Genomic DNA, 23,576 nt, shown 5'->3' with positions numbered 1-23,576 from the left:
GCAATTGGCATAACCTTTTTATGCCTTTTTTTATTGTGGGTGACTCAGCAGCTCTTTTCAGTTCATAAACTTGCAGTAATAATTTCTTTCATGAGCAAGTTGAAACAAAATAAGTTTTTACTCACAAACAGGCGGAGTGTTGGTTCAGGCTTTTATTTCAGCACATAGCATATTCTTTCATCTGCTCTTGTTCATTAGGTCTGCTGTTGATTTATACTGTCTGGAACAAGACACACATCTGCCTAGTTCCAGACAAGACATCATGCTGCCATCTTACATCTTGCTTTCTATCCACGGGTGTCTTGGTACAGTCTCAAAAACGTAACATCCTTCTGCTGTCACACACCTAGGGGCATCACAGTACATACTGCAGATATCTTGTATGGATAGTATCATTTCAAAGCATATCAAAAATAATTTCACCTTTTGATTTTATTTTGTAGGATTCGAGTTCAGTAGTAGAGTGGACACAATGTCCAAAAGAAAGAATGCAGAAAAATGTGGAAAATCAACTAAGCTACGAAGCTGAGTGGGATATGGTCAACACTATTTCCTTTAAAAAGAAGCCATACACTAATGGAGAAGGTATGGAACCTGCCTCAGGATTTGCTGGTCTTGCAAAATAATTGCTTACGCAAACATTATCACTGCACACTGTATATATGAAAAATACCTAAAAGAACATGCCGTATTATTTCACTGAAATCATAAATAAATTCTTAAAATCTAAAAAAATGAGATTGGGAATAGCAGGAGGTCTGAAAATTAAGAAAGTAATCAAGTTCACCCAAATGTTTTAAAACATTGCCTATGTCATAGTATTTTATCAGAATGCAATGCAAGGTGGCGTTTTTCTTATTAATAACAGTGAAAAATAACAATAAGAAAATGTACTTTTTATAGAACATCTATGGAACCTAAGCTATCATAATGATTTTCCGTTGTACTTTGAATGTACTTTTGTATGTTTGCTCTCCATTTAAAAGAATAAAATTTGCTTTTGAGTTAGTCTGCTTTACAAAAAAAAAAGTCTTGAATGCAATCATCAGAGCTGAAACATATAAACAATGGCCACATGTGCAGTTTAGTTTTTGTGTGCTATATTATTTTGTCCTTTAAATTTGTATGGTATATCCTGTTATGACATTAAATTGGTAATTTCCAAATTGAGTACATTGTATCATGAACAAAAGATTTTACACTTATTTCTTCAAAGGTGAATGCTTTAATTCATGGTGTTATTACCACCCACTTGGTAATTACAGTGTATTGCTGTTTATTATGTTTATTACTGATTGTTTATTATGTATATGTAAATTACACCTGTAGTTTTCCATTGCATTAAGAATTATTAGATATTTTAAATTTAGGAAACTGAAAACCAGTAGTATGTTTAAAAATGATGACAGTTATTTTATACTGTTTACACATTTTGCCTTGGATTTTAAAATGTTTATACAGCAAGAGCAAAACAATACAGTTAAAGCAAATAATATTTATATAATAACACAGATATTTGCAGTTCTAATCTTGCAATAATGTTAATATAAATTATAGACATTTGTGTTGAAATTAAAACAAAAGTGTAATGAACAGAAAAGTATTTAACATTATAAACATTGCACTGGATTTCTTTTATACTGCTAATCCTAAATTAAGAAGCTCTTCAGTTTTTATATGCTAATACCTCTTTTAATCTTTAACTGTGAATCTAAACTTTTTATGATGTTACACACTTTAGGATATTACAGAGACGTATCACTGAAGTTGAAAAGACTAATTGCCTCAATTCTTTTATTGTAAAATATTCTTCCCAATCAGTCTGAAGCGGGTTATGTATATTAATCATTGCTTCCATGGTGCCAGTCGATTTCAAAGTATTAAATGTCAAGCCAGGGGAAGTAAGGGAACTTAGCATTTTATCTTTACATTGAAAATGACATTTAATAGTGCAGTTTTGTCACATTTTGTTAGGAGAATCCTTGTAAAGCCTGCATGCCCATAAACCCATTTGAATTTCTATATGTTAATAGTCTGAAGTTATAAATATGTTGTCTAGATTCATCAAGTGCTGTATCAGTCTTAGATTTTTCAAGGGTGTTTTCTTTTCAAACTTCCATTTCTCTTTTATATAATAAATTGTAGACTATTAAAATAGTTTAAAATAAGACAATTATGCTATTAGAGTAATTTATCTTGTAACATACAGATGCAGCCATTCAAAGTGCGCGGTACAGACATGTACCGGAGGTTATTGGCTACGGCGTCGCGCATTGTGACGCACGATGACGCGCGGTACCGCGGAAAGATTTACAGTAAACGTCTTTACTGTGCCCGTTGTAGTATTGAATATTTATATGGAATTTTACCACTGAAGGGAAATCTTAGTAGCTGAGCATAAAAAGAATAGGAGCATACTGTAATGCGTGTGAAGGCCATAAACGATATTAATTTTGGAACATAAACATACAGTATATGGCTGGTCTTGGTACTTTAAAGAATAAATACACACTAGTATTCCATTTCTCCCTAAACATTTTAAGCATCAAAGTCTTTAACTAACGAGATACCGGAGTCAACAAGCATACTTTTAGAATTTGATTAAAAGGGAATATAATATGGAATCCCCCATCTAAAGAAATTAATAACGATATAATTATATTCATGTACCGGAACACAAGAATAGTACACGCTGTACATTGTGAAATAAAAAACATTATTTTACGTATCACCTTTATGTGATATCACCTTAAGGACAGCACATACAAGGGTTAATTGCAAAATGGACCGCGCAAAGAAATTTAAAATAGTCTTCTTTAGGTGTGAGGGCAGGAGTGGATCGCAGAAGGCATAATCGGCAAATTAGGAATACAAAGAACAGGACAGGCGAGACGTTTATCCAGAGAGCGAGTGATCAGAAAAAGGAACAGCTGTTACGCCCAGGTTTTAGCTCTCTCTCTGCTGAATGAATAAAAGCATTTTATTAAAAATGCGTTTGCGTTTGTCTGGGTATTAACTTTGTAATCTGTGGTTCACATCTACTGTATTGTTTTGAGATGCCACTTTTAAAGGTGGTATGTAAAATAAAGTTTTTTATTATTGTTATAGAGAAACATGATCAGATTTTCCCTGGTTCAGAAAAAAAGACGATTCAAATCTGTTATCTTTCCACTTGTATGTCATCAGAAAATACAAGAAGTTTCTGCTTTGTGTAAGGATGGTATCAAAAAGTAATCTAAGTGGTGAGAAAGCTGTGCTCCTCAAAGCGCTTTACAGGATAAAAACAATAACAGCAATAGTGGCTGGGCAAACGATTTTTTTATAGAAATACAAAATGAGATATAATGATGGGTTCCGGCTAAGACATTAACGAGTACAACCCCCCTCTCTGCGGGAGTGCTGGCTGTGACGAATTAAACTGGTTTCACAGGTATTTTCAAAGTAGAAGGGGGTGAGATTTCCAGCTTAATTGTCGTGTTAAATAATTTTTTTAAATTAAAATTCATTCTATACAGCAATCGCATATTTGGGTACTGTTTCATAAAACTTTCATGCTTAAAATGTTAAGGGAGAAATGGAAGACTGGTGTGTATGTTTTCTTTAAAGTACCGAGACCAGCCATATACTGTATGTTTAAGTTCCAAAATTAATATCGTTTATGGCCTTCACACGCGTTACAGTATGCTCCTATTCTTTTTATGCTCAGGTACTAAGATTTCCCTTCAGTTGTAAAATTCCATATAAATATTCAATACTTAAACGGGCACAGTTAAGACATTAAATATACATATACATACTGTATACAGTACAGTTTGCATGCGGTAATATGTTTATGTTCCTAAATCAATCTCTTTTATGAGCATGTGAAAGGCATGGTGAATCGATTCTCAAAAATTACTGTACTTTGCATGATTGGAAACAAATGTGTGATTGCGAAATGCTCTATAAAAATTTACTCTATTACAAATTTACAATTTGTTGATAATAGAAATGTTAGGTTCTCTAAAGCTTTGTGGTAGTTGACCCACCCAGGCAGCAAAAGATCAGGTGCACTGGTAAGATGCAACACCGAAGATATGATTAAAAACCTTTTAAATCTGAAGGGATCCCCCCCCCCACACACACACACAATAGAAGCAGGAAGCAGAAGCAGGACCGTTGTCAGAAGGGAAGAAGGTGACTATTCATTGTTATCAAAAATGACTTAGATTCGATCATATTGTGATATTATGAAATATAAAAGTCAATTGATTGTCCATAATATTGCTATTCTATTTTTTCGAAGAAATGTTTGTTAAAAGAAAAGTCACAGCGCCAGCTGGATTTGAACACACAACCCCTGAGTTGGTAATCAGGCACGTAGACCAGTGGGCTACAAGGGAAGTCGCATGAAGAGATAGGCGAAACAGCCCTACACAGCCCTGTCGCAGTACACGGATATAATCATTTCGTTATTAATTTCTTTAGATACGCGATTCCATATTATATTAGCAGAAAAGCTTAAAACTACCACTTTTTCACACGCTATTTCACATGTTAGTTAAATACTTCAATGCTTAAAATGTTTAGGGAGAAATGGAATACCAGTGTGTATTTTTTCTTTAAAGTACCGATTCCTGGAATCTGACTGGCTGACACCTCTCTGAAGTGGTTCCATAATATCTGGTATACGGAAAAGAAAGCGTTGATAAAAAAAAAGCCTGGATTCTCATGTATCTGATACAAGTATCTTTTAATACAGTCTTTGCTGTGCTCTTGAGGATCCTTGTGATATTTTGAGCTCTAGTTGAATGATAAGTGTCGCATTTTAAATCATTTTCGTAGTTAGAAATTATGAAACGCCCTGTTAAAAGCAAGGGAGTTTTTATGTCCGTTGAAGTAAAAGAAAATGCCTGACAAAGTATGGCTTGGACAGATTCCAAGTGCTTGTGCAAATGTGCTAAAGAAATGATACTTTGAGTATACAGCTTGTCCAAAGTCATTAATTATTAATACTATTAGTAATATCTTCGGTAAAGGCTTTGATGCATAAATATTTCTGATAAAGGTAGGTTGTGTACGTTTGTCCAACTGAGCAATCTTGCTTTCATAAAATATACCAACATTTTAATGACTGATGATTAACATGCTGTAATACACAGTTTAAATTTAAAAGCTCAAATGCTGTACATGAGAGGTTAAGCTTTATTTGCTCCTCCTGGTGGTTTTACAAGGTGACGCCGGATACTTTCCGGCATGATGTCAAATGACGCGATTAACCCCGTGATACTGTGTGATACCGCGACACGCCCACCGGGGTATACCGCGAAATACCCCACCCATTTTGAATGGCTGCATCTGTATTCATAATTCATCATGTTTTGTGCAAAGCTTCATCGATAAAGGGGCAAGGTTTATGTGTAGAGATGTCATCTTAACATACACAAATATTGATGGTTGCTGTTTTTGTTAGGATGCCTGAATACTGCCGATGTATGTTTTAGTTTATTTTTGTAAATAAGAGCAAACTCCTCACACCGGGGACACCGATTACCAGCTATCCAATAATGGATTTTGTTTTTCAGGTGTTTTAAGCCATGTGCACGAAAGAAACAAGTGGGCCTTTTTCTTTAATGTTGGTGACCTAAAAACAATCAAAATCAAGAAAGAGGGCTGGCCATATCTAGTATTTTGCCTTAAAGATGAGACATCCTTACCTGCTCTTCATTTCCATCAAGGAGGCAGTGAATTGTTTTTGGATTGCCTTAAGAAACATGTGCTGCTAGACGAGTAAGTACAAAATGGAAAGATTTCATGTCTTTTGCTGCTATTCTGGTGAAAGTGCTTTTAATTAATTATAACTAAGTCGCAAAATTGATGCTGGGCTCTTTACATTATTAAAGTCTTAATTGAGCTAAAACGCCACTTGAGTTTTTGAAACTCATTTTTATGCTCAAAAGATACATTTTTAGTAACTGAAAATAGCGTTAAAATGACTACTTTTATCAGGATTGACTAGGACTTCAGGTTTCTGTTCAAAAAGCAGCAGGAGTGTGAACCATGCTCAGTCTTGGTAACCTAATTTCTGTTCAGTCTGCATTTGCATCTTCATACCCAAATACCTGAGATTTCCTCAGCTTTGGTATGTAGCTGTCCTACTGCAGTGAAGGCTGAGAGGCCTTGAGTCCACCAGGGAGTCATTAAGTGCTGCATCACCCTTCCTTGTTTGCACTGTGGCACTTGTAGCATGTAGCAATGGCAGATGGTTTGACAGGACATGCTTTGGAGGAAAGCTTGTATAGTCCTCATCCACAAAGGCGGTAGTAGAACAGAGTATGCACTGCATTATTTGCACGGTACAAAGTATTCAATAGTGTATTTAAAACATTACAAAAGGAGATATTGGGAAATGTAAGTAAGTTGCTTCAGCATGCAAGTAGGGCTGGGCGATATGGCCAAAAACATTATCACGATAAAACTTTTCATATCAGTCGATATCGATAATTATCACGATAAATGTCAAATCATTATTTCTTTCAAGTTTAAAGGCAGATTTTTTCTCCTGAGTGAAAGTTGAAGAAATCAGACAGTTAATTGGTAAATTAAACAGCTCTTTATTTTAAGAACACAACAAACACTTGCCAAACAGCAGAAACATTAAACAAATCTGAGGTAGAGAGTTTTCAAGTCTTTTTTATGTCAAGATATGCATGAGTAAAATTTACAAAATAAATATCTTAATAGAAAAATTAAATACTGCAGTGTGATAAAACACACATAGAAGATGGCTCAGACAGACTGCAATGTTTAAAGTGCTCTGTTTTATGTCTGAAAAAGCCAAAATATTATTATAATACCGAAGTTGAATTACCTTTTCTGTCGACGATGTCATGGTCCTTCGAGCTGGTCATTGGCAGCACTGCATTTGCTTCAGTGTCGCTCATTTCTCCACTCTATAGTCCTGTCAGCCAGCACCACTGTGTGGGTAAACAACACCACGTTAGCTGCCTGGTCTGCAAAGCATAAACATATATATTGAATATTTATCAAACTTTTGTTAAAAATATATAGCGGAAAATTATATTGCGTTAATTATCGTTATCGAATTATCGCCCAGCACTACATGCAAGCTATAAATGAACAAGTAGGGCTCGTGCTTTAGCTGTGGACACTTCAAAACCATGAAACAAACAGCCTTTTTATTTTGTAATGTTCACTATGTATTTTATATTCAATGGGATATTCCTTAGCTTTTAGGTGGTAATAAAGTCTTGTACTAAGGTATTAGTGAATGATAAGGAAGTAATCACCATCTAATTTGTACTGATGTATACATTTATAAAATAGGGTGTTAAACACCGTTAATGACCTGCCATATATTCATAAGAAGGCCTCTTATTTTCAGTATTGGTTTCCCAGCTGCCTACTCTTTTAAATATTAGTAGTGACTCAGTCTTTCATAGATCTTAATTTTAGGAGAGATATTTATTGCGCTTTGATATTAAGATGTTTTTATTATTAACTAAGATTTTAAATGATGTACATGTACTACATATCCATTCTGCTGCCATGAACATTTGTTGGGACTTTCCATTTCACTGTTGGCGAAAGTAAGCATACAGCCATAAACAATCCTGGATCACTGGGATCAGTGGTCAGCATCAGCTCTTATCTGTACTTCAGGGATTGATTAGGCAAAGCACTTGGTGACCTGTTGTACATCTCGATTACATTCTGCATTCCATTCTATTAAAATATGAAAGTCTTGTTCTTAAATCATTGAGTACAAGCCTAAGCTTCCAAGCTATAGTTTGCATTATGAGTTGCAGATCCACGACTTCAAGTTCCAGGTCTAGGTCCAAGAAAATCTCAGTTTCAAATTAAAACACTTATCCACCTTGCAAGAATACAGAATACACTAAGAAATGAAGGACTGCAGAAAAAAACTAATTCCGAGTTTTAAAGCTGTAGTAGATTACCTAGATTAAGGATGTTGAATATCTGAATCAGATTATTTTACAATCTTCTCTGTTAAATACTTAAAAGGTTAATTTTACCCTTTGTGGGTTAGATATTCTCCTGATCGTACTAGTATATTGTGCAAGTGTAATTTATATATTCTTTGCTTTGAATTATATACCCCAACATTATTCAATATGCCCGTTTTTTGTTTTCCAAATGATTTCTCCAAAAACACCCTTTTTGTCTCTTAAGTAACCTCTTCAAGGTCTGTGTTCCTCATTTTTTATATATGTAGTTTGTTTTTACTACCTGTGTCAACACCCTACAATTGTCACATTACATGCTTTCTGCCAAATGTTTGCTCAGTCCCTTTTTATTTGATTTGAGACTAAATGCACATGGTTTTGACAAACGCTTTAACACTTAAAAAAAAACAAACTGCACAGCTAATGCATTGCACAAAGGATTAATTTACCTCTCACTTGCAACACAGTGTTTGCTGCTGTTCAGGATTGCCAAAGATATCCTGGTTGACTTGAAACCCACACAGCCCCATCGATCTTCAGCCAAATGTGCATCCTCCAAAATCATTGAATGACGTAGCATAGGATTTTTTATGCTTGGTAGCTAACAAGTGAATAGGACAGATAAGGCTTTTACTGGCATGCTTTTAAAAAATTGAATACTGTGTGACAAGTAAGACAATTCCAGGACTGTTTGTTTCTGAAAGAACACTGTAATTTGAAGAGCTCAAGCTGAAATCCTTTATTAATACTCTTCTTATGAAAAATGCTTTTGGCTGAGGGATGGTGTTAACTAACTGTAACAGTAATTTGGTGGTTTCCTTTCCGCGGTGAATAGATCTTAGTTCCAGAACTTAAGTAGCAAAATATAAACATCAGTTCCAGGGCAAATATATGTGTACTGAAGTGCATTATTGTAGAAAAAAAAACTGGTTCAATCTGAAGTGTAATTTTGCCCATTAATAAAACTGCTGGACTTGATTACTAATCGAAAATGTGACTTGAAACCTGTGCGTACTGTTTTAGATAGTCATTTCTGATATTTTATGAAATGAGAAAGGTTCTTCTCCAGGGAATAGTGAATCAGTTCATGCTGTTTTCTTTTGCAACATGGTGAAATGTTTACCATTCATTTTGTTTTGTAAATGTAAAAGTATCTGGCAAATAAAATGGCTATAAATGGCTGTAAGCAAAAGGAAAACATGGCATTTCCCTATCCATAAGCGAAGTAGGATAAAACTGACTCGTTTAAAACCTTTCTTCAGTTCATTTTTTTAAAATGCCATTAGTGCCCATCAGGATGATTTAGCCTTGTCCATAAAAAAGGATGTCTTAAAGGTTGTGAGTGTGAAGTGTGATAATGTCTCAGATTTGTTAGCAGAAGACGATTTTTTAATTTGAAAGTGCACGGCTGTAGATAAAAAAGTGGCTTCTTGATTTCGTAGTTCAAACATACAGATTAAAATGGTTATTGACCATAAAAGGTAATTTATACAGTCAGCGTTTTCAAGGTATGCTCGTGATTGATTTATGATTTTATTGGTCATTGAAGGATTTAACTCAATCTCTAAGGCTACTTGCAGGTTCCTGAAAATGGTAGTTGAAAGACAAAATGTTGTTTATCTTAATTTAGGTACTTGATACACATCTGATTTAACTTTCATGAGGCAATGATGCTTTTCTGAGGCTGAAAATGCAGTCCCTCCCTAATCCTGCAGAGTATCTCAGAGCTTTGAAGGCTTGTTTTGCACCATTTTATAATGTCATTAAGTGGGTAAAGAACATACCGACTCTGAAGTTTGTGGTATAGCAATTTAAACATTTTGTAGTTTTGAAACTCGCTGTTAACTAATGTTGATAATGTTTCAGATTCTTTACATTTGTTTTTCAAATTATTTAATGTATATGTTGGTGTCTGATAATAGTAATAATAATAATAGCTTACATTTAAATAGCGCTTTTCAAAGCGCTTTACAGGCAATGGGGACCCCTCCACCACCATCCACCTGGATGATGCGCCAGAACGCTCACCACACATTAGCGATCAGTGGGGAGGAGAGCAGAGTAATTAAGCCAATTTGTACAGGGGGATTGTTAGGAGGCCATGAGTGATAAAGGCCGATGGGAAATTTGGCCAGGACGCCGGGTACACCCCGTCACTACACTGGGGCATTAGGACCCACATGTGCCACAGGGTTAGCGCTGACGCCTCTTCCAGCAGCAACCTTAGTTTTTCCCAGGAGCTCTCCCATCCAGGTACTGACCAGGCTCACACCTGCTTAGCTTCAGTGGGTTGCCAGTTGTGAGTTGCAGGGTGATATGGCTGCTGGTAGTATCTGAGTAGACAAGGAATAACTATACAGATGAATACAAATGCTGTGAGCAGTCAGATTTAGGATTTTTTAAATAGATTATTTTCTTGTTTCTGTAATTTATTGAATTTAATTTATATTAAAAATTAATTTAGTTTAAAAAAATATGCAGAAACCTACATGTTTTTTGTTTAAATTCCTTGCTTCTAGTATGACCTAGGATCCTTGCACTTATATACCTTGGTATTAGATAAATTGTAGAATCAGCCCAAACAATAGCAAATATATTTTTGGAAGTTCAATGGTATGTCCAAGTTTGACAGTCTAAAATTAATTAATTAATGAATCAAATAAATTAAGTATTCACAATCCTCAAAGGCATTGACAAAATTAACTTCACAGACGTACTTTGAAAATGGAAAACAGTGTCGTACTTTTTTTGCAAAGGTCTGTGGAAGTCTGGAAAAATTTACCAGACAAGATGGAACCTGATTTCAAGAAAAAGCTTGACAAAATCCTTGAATGAATTAGTTACTAGAAAATTAACAAGCTAGTAAGGCCTAATGTCCTCCAAACATCTGTCCAATTGCGTTTAGTAAAGGTTTAGGACCTCTCACATCAGGCCAGTCTTCTGGAATTCATTGCTGTAACCTGTGTGTGAAAATGCTGTAGGTTCTGATGGGGAAGTGTTTGTTTGAATTCATTGTCATGCTGGTGGGTGGGAGGGAGGGGACACTGGATGTGGTGAATGTTTTATTGTTCCGGTGTGAGGTCTTTCTGGGTATCTCTTTTTTAAAAAGGGGATTGGAACATAAGAAAGGTTACAAAAAACAGATAGACCTCCTATCCTATGTGTGTCGTTCGTGCTTAATTCATCCACAGATCTTGTCCAGTCTTATATGTAATGTATATATTCAGTAACATGACTGTGTAGCTTCTATTATACTCGCAAAACTCTTTGGGTACAGAAGTATCTCCTGTTCTCAGCTTTAAATGCACTTCCAACTAGTTCCCTTTTGTGTCCTCTGCTTCATGTTGACTCTGAAGAGTTCTGCTAGGTTGACTGTCAGTGTTTTGAGAATTTTGAATACTTGTGTTTAGTCCCCTTGTGCTCTTTTCTGTTCTGAAAGACTAAAAAGGTTCTCAACCTCTCAGTGTAGGACATTCCTTTAAGTCCTAGAATGCAACTGGTTGCTCTTCTCTGGACATATTCCAGTGCAGCAATGTGTTTTTTGTAACATGGTAACCAAAATTCTACACAATGGTTAGTATGAGGCCTAAGTAGTGCATTATGCAATTGTAACGTGACATCCTTTGATTTGAATTCTCTTTAATAATAAAAGAGCCCTTTTATTAGTTTTTGTTACGCTTTTATGGATTCCCCATATTATTTGCAAGATGTAAGTGATGTCAACATAAAAGGTTAGTCTTTTTCATAACTGACCTTGGGGCTGTTTCATGAAACAGGTTTAACTTATTCAGGATTTTCCAAATTAGTCTGAGTGAATTAACCTGATAACTTTTTTTCAGGATTTCTCTGGTTTCACAAAAGCAAACTCAGATTTAAAGTTATCTGGTTAAAGCAATTCATGCTTAAACAGTCTGACTAACTGCTCCGCACTGTAGTAGGCAAAAAGGGTCAAACATAAAATCCTTCATCCATGTAAACAAAACCATGCAAAAACGTGCTTCTCATTCCTTGAATTACAGCTCTTTATAGAGAACTATGAGGATAAAATCTGTAGGAATGGTGAGGAGCTATACTGTAGCCACGCATGGCAGAGAATTGCTGATAAATAGATTGTAGAAGTTAATTATGAAATGCAGTTAAATATCTCAGGGTAATGCAAAACTATAAAAAACTTGCACGAGGATGCATGTATTGGCATTACTTAATTTATATCATTGTTGTGAAGTTGTACCATATTTTTTTATGCAGCAGTAATGTATGCATTTATAGTCGCTGGATCACAATGGGAGGATCTGGTAGCAGGTCAAGCCAAAGTGCAGGAGTATCATCCACAGTGGTACTGTACAGTACAGTGTAGTTCAGTCCTCTGAATTAAAATGTTCCCTAATTTTATCCAACAAGAATAAGCCTGAGCAGAGTAAGACTGGACGAGGAATCATCATTACCAGCAACACAATAAAGAATGTATTCCTTTAGTGGGATATTCTCTTTTTTCCACAATATTTTTATGGTGTTAATCAAGTTGTTTAGGTAAGGTTTCCCCCCAAGTTGCAGAAAGTCAGAAAGGGGAACTGCAGCACTATTTTTGTGTTTTGGGCTTAGAAAGTCTCAGCATTGATGAGTGCAGTTCAAAACCCCATAGAAGTCAAATGTACACAGTAACTTGAAAAGCCTCCAATTTACATGACAAAATAGATGAAATTACCAGTGTCTTCAGAATGAGGCAACAAAACTTCCGGTGACGCAAATGGGCCCTGTTACATTGTAAAGAAGAAGGCTTGTGAATACAACTCTTCTTATCCGATTGAAATATTAATATATATATAATATATTGAATATCTCGATTTCGAAGCTGTTTTGGTGACAATACTACTTGTTAACTTTGCATGCAGATCATGTTGGATCGTACATCACATTACATTGATCATTACAGTGACTAGTGAACAGGAAGGGCCACTTCACATCGCAATTCGTGCAAACTTTCACTCTCACCTGGGGCGAGACCAGGAGTTTCCAACATGACGACTTGTAAACTCCACAAGGTAGACAAAATTGACAAATTTCAAATTAAGCACACAATTTTGTATACTGTCAATGAATTTGTTTTGTTACCGAGATTTAATAACTGGTCTGAGAAACTGGAGCTGCAGTTCCCCTTTAAGCCGAGTAATTTTTGTAGGTCACATTAGGTAAAAGAAATTAGAAAAAACATGTATCCTAAAAAATTGTAACTATATCACTAGAATAATGTTCAGTACTGATGTCTCACTCAGCTCTGCCACCATGTTGATCCAGATGAATGGAAGAAAGGTCATCACAGGGTACAGGTGGAGGGGAGGATCTCTATCCTTCTTAAGGGTTGCATGTTATGCAGCATGTGTGACATGACAATGATGCCACGTCCTGTCCGGGGGTACATTCCTAACATGGCTCTCGACAATCTTAACAACTTTCGCCCCATCTCCAACTTACCCTTTCTCTCTAAAATTCTAGAACGTGCTGTCACACTTCAGTTACATAACCACCTCATGACAAACAACCTTTTCGAACCCCTCCAATCTGGCTTCCGTCAACTTCACAGCACAGAAACCGCCCTAGTCAAAGTCACCAACGATCTCCTAATAGCTTCTGATTCTGGTTCTCTTTCCATACTCATCCTTCTTGATCTCAGTGCTGCCTTTGACACTGTTGACCATAACATCTTGCTTTCTCGTCTTGAGACTGTGTTTGGAGTCTCTTGACACTGCCCTCAAATGGTTTAAGTCTTACCTCACTGATCGCTGTCACTTTGTCTCTCTCAATGGGTACAGGTCTGAAATTGGTCTTGTCAAGTCTGGTGTCCCTCAGGGCTCAATACTGGGCCCCTTGCTCTTCAGCATTTACATGTTCCCACTTGGTCAGCTTTTAAGATCACATGGCCTCAGCTTTCATTTTTACGCTGACGATACTGAAATATACATCCATACCAAACCCGACACTGATGTGGCTGTCTCTATTCTATCTAATTGCATCTCTGACATAAAAATTTGGATGACTCAAAACTTCCTTCATCTTAACTGTGACAAGACTGAAGTCATGCTTATTGGTACCCCCCATCAACTTCGTAAAGCCAGTCCTGTAACCCTGTCTGTAGATGGCTCTGTACTTGAGCTCCAATCAAAATTGAAAAACCTTGGGGTTATATTCGATTCTGGCTTAACATTCGACCCACATGTACAGCATACTGTCAAAACATCTTTTTTTCACCTTAGAAATATCGCAAGACTACGCCCTATGCTATCATTAACTGTGGCTGAAAAGCTGATCAACATATTTGTATTCTCTTGAATTGACTACTGCAATGCTCTGCTCCCTGGGGTATCTAAATCTACTCTGAACAAGCTGCAGTATGTCCAAAATTCAGCAGCCAGAATCCTGACCAGGTCTAGTACAAGTGTTCACATTACTCCTATCCTGGAGTCCTTGCACTGGCTTCCGGTCAAATTCCGCGTAGACTTTAAAATCCTCATGCTCACCTACAAGGCTTTACATGGCTTGGCACCTCAATACCTGTCTGAACTTTTATCGCCCTACTTCCCACCTCGCAACCTCCGCTCTTCAAATTCTGCCCTCCTTACTGTCCCCCAAGCCCGTCTACATTGTATGGGCGACAGGGCCTTCTCCTGCTATGCCCCCAAGCTCTGGAACTCCTTGCCCAAGGATATTAGAGAGTCACCTTCTCTAAACTCCTTCAAATCCAGACTCAAAACCCTCCTTTTCAGAAAAGCCTTTACTTAACTGGTTCCATTCTTCACCCCTCTGCTCTTCTTAATACCATCTTCCACGGTCTCCTCTATTGTTATTGTTGTATTGTTGTAATTATAATTGTGTCCTGTCTTGTGAAATTTTCTTATTTATTGTTGTAGTCTTCTTATTTATTGTTATTGTCATCCTGTAAAGCACTTTGAGAAGCGACCTTTAAAGGCGCTATATAAAATAAAGTTTATTATTATTATTATTATTATTATTATTATTATTATTATTATTATTATTATTACACTCAATCCGAGTCATGTACGTGTTGCTGATGTGACACCATGCATAAGATACTCCATAATGGAGAAACCATATGACGATGGAAACCGTACATTAGAAACGTCTAAATCTAGGTAACGCTCATTGTAGGCACACACATTTAATTGTTTTTTTTTTGCTGGAACCGTTTGAAAGTTTGTATTGTCTTTTGTGTAATCAATGTTTGTTTTTTGGTCTAGAATTTTATTTTTAACTTATTCATTGTTGCTGTGAATTGATTTTCGGTTAAACAATCAGTCTCAATTGGCTTTCCAGGGGCTTTAGTGAGGATGTCTGTGCAGTCCACCTATTATATTAGGAAATGCTGCAGGGAATGTTTAGATCAAAGGAAATAGCTACAGGACAGAGAGGCTACATTTACAGTGGATAGAGGAGAATATTACCAGCCATTTCATGAAACCTCATTTTAGATTCACTGATGTATATGTGTGTATAATAACATATAGTTGGGAAATGTTATGAATGCATTCAAAAACTGTTTCTTTTCCTATTGCACAACAAACTGTTGCTTTACTAAAGCACTCTGAGTTGCCAACAGTAAAAAACTGCACCAGTCACCAGCACCAGGAATCTTTGAACAGAGTTTGAATTTCTTTTAACTCTGAGCTGTGACGAGCAGTACTAATTTTGTATGAGCTTAAGAGATCATGAATGTAAACTATATCATCTTTCCTATTAAAAATTATAACCCACTGTATTTGGTGTATTTGTATTTGGTGATTTCTACACTTTTATTCTGTCCGCAAAACTCTAATGTCAGTTGAACTCCTGAAGAAATGTTGTAGTTGTTTTTTGCAGGGGACTAATTGGTCTGTGAGTGGAGCTCATTACCACAAACTAAGTATAAGTTTGACTTAACCTGATGTGGAGCAGGTTAAGAATAGATAATGTTGCTATAGTTACTTAACCAGATACAGTTCAATCTTACTTTGTGAATCCATAAATCCAGACTTTTGTCAACATTTGCTTAGGTTATTCGGTTAACTGAGTAATCTTGCTTTGTGAAACAACTACCTCTTCTATCTCATAATGTTCCATTTTGTGTTTAGTTTATTTTTACTGCCTGCATGCAAACCCTTGCACTAATCTACGTTTAATGTCATCTACATCCACAATGGTGATGCATGTTCTTTTTTGAGAAACAAGTTGAACGCCTAAAATACAAAAAGGGTTGCGTAATGCTGGCACATCTTTGAATAAGAGGAATGGTGCCCCAACCTCTATCACCCCATTTGCCCCGAGTTCAAGCACTGTTTGTACCCCAGTGTATAGTTTCTGTTTATAGCTCCGTAGAGCCATGGAACTACAAAAACGGAATTCTCCGTGCAGATGGTGCAGTGAGTTAAAATACCGTAGAAATGTCACTGAATAAACATTCGTTTTTATTTGGTCTATATTCGGTAACACTGATGGATTAAATTACGTCTGTGAACAGCTGATGCCAGCCCTAAATACATCAGTAACATTTTCTCCTGGGTGAATGAAAACAATGTAAACTTGATTTTGTGCCAGGCACAATTCTGTGCATATTTCCTTTTTCCTTGGTAATCAGTGTGTGCAATATGATTAGGTAGACTAATGGAAGAAAGATCTTTTTCATCTCATAAAATGAACATTTATTTTTCCTGGAGTTTTTAAACACTTTATTAAAAGCTGTGTAGTCTGCCAATTTTTTTTGTCTGTAGACTTTCAAGTTGACCCATTGTTTTGCATTTGAAAATGGAATTTAAATTCTTATTGCATCATATGCTTTTTGAAATGTATGTCTGCCCTTATGTTTTAAGATGATACTTAGTAATAACTTTAAAAAAGATTATATATTGTACATTTTAATGGGTAGTAATACTAGAGTATTCTTTATTTTGCCCTTGTGTTTGGAATTATGACTGAATACTTCAGAATTCCCCCATATAAAGCACACAGATTATCTCTGTGGCTTGTGTTTGGCTGATCTGAAGAAGTAATTATGACAAAGAAATCTATTAATTAAAATCTATTAGAAAATAAAACAAACACAAAACATGTGAAAACTTTCCCAAGTAACAAATATAGATAAAAAATCTTCAGACTGAAAATTTAAATGTTCTCTGTCTTGCATAAGACATAAAAGACGCACTCGCCTCAAGTTTTTCTTCGTTTTCAGATCCGCTGCGTTATTTTTCTGAGGTCTGTTTAAAGATGTGTTTTTTTGCCATGGTACTAATGGATGAAATGGGATGTTGCTTTCATCAGCTTTGCTGGTTAAATGAATCACTTGGCCTTTGTCTCTGCTTTTAACTTCAGTAAGAACTGGATGTGGTTGTTTATTAATTGGAATCTTCTCAAAAGAGCTTAGTCAATCCATGCCTACCTCTTAGAAGAAAATGTCATCCCAGATTATTTTTTGTCACCTAAAAGAAGCACTTGCGTTCCTGTCATATCTTAAAAACAGACAGCGGTTATTAAAGTTCTTATCACCTGCTTTAATAATGAAATTGTTGGGATTAAGTGTTTACTGGGCAAAATCATCCTTGGTGTTACTTGTCTTTAACTATAATATAATAGCCCAGTTGGTAAGCATCTGAAGTATTAGTACCTTAGCACTTGGATTATAGCACTATTGTTGTAATTGCTTGTTTCAGTAATCTTAATGTTCCTACTTGACTGACAGTAATGATTTTATTTTGAATGTTTCTCACTCTTTTGTCATCACATTTATTTAGTTGTTGTAACTGGGTAATAAAACGGTAAAAAAGCAACATGTTTAGTAGTAAAGATTTAAGTCAAGTAGTATTTCTTCAATTAAGAAACTCTGTAAATGTATGTTTTAGCCATTAAGCTTTCTCTTGTATTATCTGAAAAATTCATAAAATCTTGCAAATACTGCATATGACAAGTCTGACACTTATTGAATGTAACGTCCTCTGTGAGTGCATAAAGATTATTTTTGTCAGTAGCTTAGTTTTAGCTAGAGATAGATTTCAAACTCCCCTTACATGTCTCTCTTCATATGAAGACTTCTGTGGTATTCGAGAAAACTGTGTAAAAATGCGGATTTCAAATGTTTAAATGATAGATCAGACATTTAAAAACACCTTATATATGTCCCCGAGGATGTTCCTAGGAGCTTGTTACTTTTTGTGAGAAGTGTATTTCATGTGCCTGTTTTTTCTTGTTTTACATAATTTTTAGCTTTCCTCCATTTTTCTCAGTGGCTGTTTATTTCCACATAAGAAACTTGATTTCTTCAAGCTTTTCTTTGAAACACTCATACACTCATCACCTAATGTGTAAATAACCCCTTGGAAAGTTTCCCAGTGTTCTAGCAGTATGGACTATGTGCCAGAAACCCAGACAAGATTTTTTTCAGTGTATACATTTTACTGTGTTTGCAGTACTGCTGTTTTATGCAAGAGACCTTAAAGTACAGTGAAAACTGCAAGCCTGAAAAATAAGCTGAATGTAACGCATGGTTACTTTAAGCCTTTATAGAATTTTTCTCCCTTTTGCATGGTGTGACACAAGTACCCACAGAGAATCAAGGGTCATGTGTCATTATAAAATCTGTTTAAAACATTTTCACTGTTTGAAATCATGAGGTCAAGAACACCTATAATTCCAGATTCAACGTTAGTCCCATTGGAAGAATACTTAATTTCATACTAAATCATGCTAGCGTTCTTATTGTCTGGAATAGAGGTGCATGATGTATCGGAGGCTGATATATTATTTTCTGATATATAGGAAAATTTAATTATTATTATCGTTCTCATATTGGAATTACAGCTGATAATTACAACCAATAATGCGGCGCCCTATTTTTATGTGTGTGCACTGACGCAGTAGACTGGGTACAGTACAGTTTCTGCAGAGTGAAAATGTCACTTTTTAATCAATGATCCATCTTTACAGAGTTTAAGCTTTCTTACCCTCATTACACATCAACTATGGATTATAGTGTGAACTTGTTTTAAAATATAAAAAAGTAAAATGATGGGTTATTGGTATCTGTATCGGCTGTTAATTATTGGTTATCGTTATTGTCCCAGAAATTCCTTATCGGTGCATTCCCAGTCTGGAATTGTCTTCACTATTACAGTCATTGAAATATGGAGGTTTATGGATATCTAATAAGACTTAATAGTTTTTTAAAAGATTGACGACAAGGAATGTGAAAAGAAATTCTGTAAGTCTTGTTCTTTGTATCTTTTAACGAAATATCAAGTTGACTGGAAAGTCAGATATGCTTTCTGATATGTCCTGCCACTAATCTGAGTGCCAAGTATAGTGAATTTTGCACTAACGATGAAATAAGAACAAAAATTATCCAGGCTTCTGTTGCAGTTTTGTTTCAGATTCAGTTTGACCTAACCAAGCTGATTTGCAGTGTGATGTAAAAGATGCAGCTGCTTCCCTAAACAGAAACTTTGCTTATATACTTTTTTTAAAATATTTTTAGTGAAGAACTCTTGCTGTGTTTTAAAAATGTCATTTGTAAATGTCATAGGTTAAAATTTTGTGGTTGAGTTTAGATATACTTCATGTAAGCTTCCATGTCATGTTTTGGGACCTGCAGGGTTCAGTGAAATGAATAATCTTCAGGCTGTCGCCCAGCCACCGAATGCTTGGTTTGCAAATGGGATGATGCTGGACACCTACAGTATCTAGAGCTAGGAACTTCTTCAGTGGACAAAATGATGCATAGAAGTAATTTGCTTTCCAGTGACAGGTCTGAGCTTAAACTATTGCTCAACAGAACATCACTTGTTTTGCATAATTATGCATTTTTATGTGATTGATGTCTGTTATGATAATTTTGTTTATCAATGTTAATTTAATTGTAATGGAGCAGCTGTGTCTCTCAGCTGTCTCTGACGTTTCTGCTGCGCAAGACTGTGTGGCTTGGAGACGTGTCAGGAAGAGAAAAAGTTCAGGCATTTTTACCAGACAGCGAAAGCAAGATATACTGCAGCTGTAGTCAGCCATTACTCTCTCAATAAAAAGGTTCAGAACATGTCTAAGAGGTCTAATCTGCTACTCAGGGATTCAGACAGTTTTTGGGGATTCATAAGGATTAGACTTGGTAAAAGGTTAGAATTTTCCATAGAATTGTGGGTTGTCTCTTCAATAGGTGAAAAGGGAGAAGTGGGTTATGTTATCCTTATAAAGGTGTCCTTACAAAAGATTGCGATGGGACAAACCAGGTTACCAAAGTTATTGTGAAAAGTTTTTATATCAGGACTGGTCCAGCCTTAGCCCTAGTTTCACAGTTCCCCACTGTTGATCATTTTATTCAGGTTACAACAAATGGAAATAGAAATTCTATAACAGAGGGTTCAAGTGTGTAGGTCCTTCCAACATCACATGACGAAGTTACGGGGAACTTCCACATTAACGTGTATGTTGCTTTATCATTTAATTATTGTAGTGAAATTTGTGAGGTATTTTTATTTATTAGTGTAGGTACAAATTAGCTTTACTAGGTTGATTAATGTTGTCAGGGCTACAATCTTTCAGCTCAATTTTGTCATCTTATATCTTTAAAGGGTAACTGCACTCCCAATTTTTCACACCAGTTATTAATTCTCGATAAAATAAATTCATTGATGGTATAATAAATTGTATAAATTTCGAATGAAGCACAAAATCGTCAACTTTGTGAAAGTACTGCAAGTCTCCATGTTGTCACAAACCCTTGGTCTTGCCCTGGGCAAGTGAGAATTTGCACGAATTGTGACGTGATACAGCCCTTCCATTATTGATCATGACACACGACCAGATGGAAACACAATAAGCTAAACTTTGTATAATTGTGTAGTTCCTGGGTTTCCAAAACTGCTGTTTCCTTGCTGAATCATCACAGAAATCTTTGTGATTACCTTGCATGCTGAGTCTTAAGTGTTACGCTTTTCAGAAGCTCATTGCTTGCTTTTTGTGGCTTTTGGTTGTCTAGTTTGAAGTTCCTATTTTAGCTGCATGTGTTGTACTTTAATTTTATGGGTGAACTGCACTCAGTTCCCCTTGTTGGCCTCCAGATGTTCCTCTGAAATGCTGTTGAAAGGCTTCTTGAGGCAGAACAGATGCATGTCTGTGTATGGCTTATTATCATTTTTTTGCAAAGTTTTTTTTTAATGTAAAAAATAAGACGACTTTATGTTTTTACTCCTCTGTGCTGTAAAAAATTTGTGGAGATAACCTGCGGTGAACAAAGTTAATTCTAAAACCTTTAAACATATACACATTTCACTCACTTTTTTTCACATCATGTGAAGATGGCCAGTTGCGACCATCTCGGCACTGATTATGCTCAGTACTGTTTTCTCTTTTTTATGTTAGGCTTCATATAATGTATCTGTCTTTTCTACATGCTCCACTCTTAGGATAAGAAGTTAATGAGTGGAGGATTTCAGCTTTCCTTGCCTTTCTGCTGTATTCATTTGAATTCCACGATCATCACAGTGCAGTCCACCATCAGATTGTCAGACTTTCATTTGCATATTGACTTTTATTGGTTACTTGACACTTGCTGTTTATATTTTCATGCACTAGTGTGACATGACCATCACATTATTTATCTTGACAGTGGTTTTATGAATGAGGTAGAAGAGCTGTCACAGTGTTTTAATGGGCAAAGCCATCTGTTTATAAGAATATCCACAAATGTGTTTTGTTATGACAGGTATCATCACATGTAATAAGATGTCACCTTATACAGTACTTGGAATACACTGCACCACCACCATTACTGCAATGCAATATTAGTATTATATATAATTTGCTGGAAAGGATTTCAAACAGTGAAATCTAAACAGGGATTTTTCCTATGAATTTTTATGTTTTTGAATGTAAAAAAACTTGACCGATAAGTACATCTCTTATAATTTATAATAAAGATAATTCAGTTCTCCCATATTTGACAAGTTAACATTAATAGTAAAATGTATTGGGACAATTGGCAGACAGGTGTCTCTTGTTGGCAAGGTGTTTGTTGTTGAATAACTATTAACTCAATTAAGGAACTATGAACATTTTATCTACCTGTGTCACTTGGAATTCAGTGTTTGGAATATGTAGTCTAAAGCCACGAAAATGAAAACCGAAGATCTGTGTTAAAAGTAATGCAAGTGAAGGAAAAGAAAAACTCAACCATAGAACTATAGCACCAATATACTAAAGAAGAAAGAAACCACAGGTATAATCTCCAGTGAGACAAGAAATGATCAGAGCTGTTGAGAACCCTGAAACTGACAGTAGTGAAATCAGCCGCCCGAGTGCATGAGAAAACGGTATCAAAATCCACGGTTTACAGAAGACTTGAGACAACAGAATTAAAAAGACTTCTGAGGTGGATGTATTAGCATTACAGTGATCTAAAATGTATGGCCCAGTGAAACCAAGGAGTATTTCAGGAGAAAACAGTAGAAAAGTTTAGACAGGTTAAGTCATTCTCCAGATTTAAATCCAATAGAGCGTGCATTTTACACGCTGAAAAAAATGTCAGAACACCTAAAGAATAGGCCACTAGAAATGACTATAGGTAAGACTTGACACACATCTGAGTTGATTACGCTAAGAGTTTGATGAGGTCAGTGGTTTCCAGACTTCATGCAGTTGCTTCCTCAAAGGGACATGCAGCTAACTTTCCACTCTGAAATTGACTCAAAGTGAGTTTTGAGTTTTCTTTTTTTTCCCGTGTTCAAGTAAAAATACTTGTTCAATTTGTCCCAGTAGTCATGTTCATTTGAAATCGCTGTGTTGAGCACAAAGTTTGTTTTTGTTCTAATATGATTGAAAATATGCGGGCACTTAAAACGGCTGTTGTTCATTCCTATTGATTTTATGATAACAAATATAGACTGATTGTAAAGCAAAAGTAAGTTTTGAATTTTCTGTCCTTGTACCTATAAAGATTATTATCATAACTATGATTTTTATCTTTGCTGCGCTTTTTCAAGTTATCCCTGTATGTTACTATATAGTTACATCTTTTCCTAAGTGAGATATTGGCCTGAATACTCACTTTTAGGGTACTACATTTTCAGTTTAGCACTGTAACATTAGGATAGCCTGTTACTTCATTCACTAGTTTCTCTATGTGTATTATCAACCTCTGTAAATCCAAGTGCCTGCTGTAAACCTCTACAAAGCTCTATGTTTAATTATTATTTTTACTTTCCTTTTATTCTCTAGGTCTCCATTTGACCAAACAGTACTTATTGTCAACAACCACAGCAAAGCTCTTTCTCAGTCCTTTGAGAACTTATTTGATGATACCACATTTGGCCTTGTTCAGGTAGGTGCTGTTTTTCAATGCTTTCAGTTGCCTCGTGGCTTGCATAACACAGCAGTGTTGTTTTTAATAATAATAATATCACTTTATTAACCCTTTACAATGTCTTGCATTAGGAATTGTCTTTTCGCATACCCCAGCTTGCTCTCCATGAGACACACAGATACACAGATAGGGAGAGAGCCTGGGGTCAGAGCGCAGGGTCTGCCATTGTATGGCGCCCCCGGAGCAGTTGGGGTTAAGGGCCTTGCTCAGGAACCCAACGG

General features: G+C 35.9%; 1 protein-coding gene across 2 annotated transcripts in view; it reads left to right on the top strand.

Annotated features, from left to right (window-relative positions):
- The window catches only part of tbc1d15 (TBC1 domain family, member 15), a 62,709-nt gene that overhangs the window by 5,796 nt on the left and 33,337 nt on the right, over positions 1 to 23,576 (top strand). For both annotated transcript variants that reach the window (XM_069192283.1, XM_069192284.1), the window contains exons 4-6: positions 444 to 585; positions 5,565 to 5,769; positions 23,211 to 23,313. In XM_069192283.1, coding sequence (XP_069048384.1) covers positions 444 to 585; positions 5,565 to 5,769; positions 23,211 to 23,313 — 450 coding nt within the window. The remainder of the gene's footprint in view (positions 1 to 443; positions 586 to 5,564; positions 5,770 to 23,210; positions 23,314 to 23,576) is intronic.

The sequence above is a fragment of the Lepisosteus oculatus genome, chromosome 7, assembly GCF_040954835.1.
Source record: "Lepisosteus oculatus isolate fLepOcu1 chromosome 7, fLepOcu1.hap2, whole genome shotgun sequence".
NCBI classification, from domain to species: domain Eukaryota; kingdom Metazoa; phylum Chordata; class Actinopteri; order Semionotiformes; family Lepisosteidae; genus Lepisosteus; species Lepisosteus oculatus.
The sequence above is the reverse complement of the archived record's forward strand: the minus strand, read 5'-3'. Positions and strand labels throughout refer to the sequence as shown.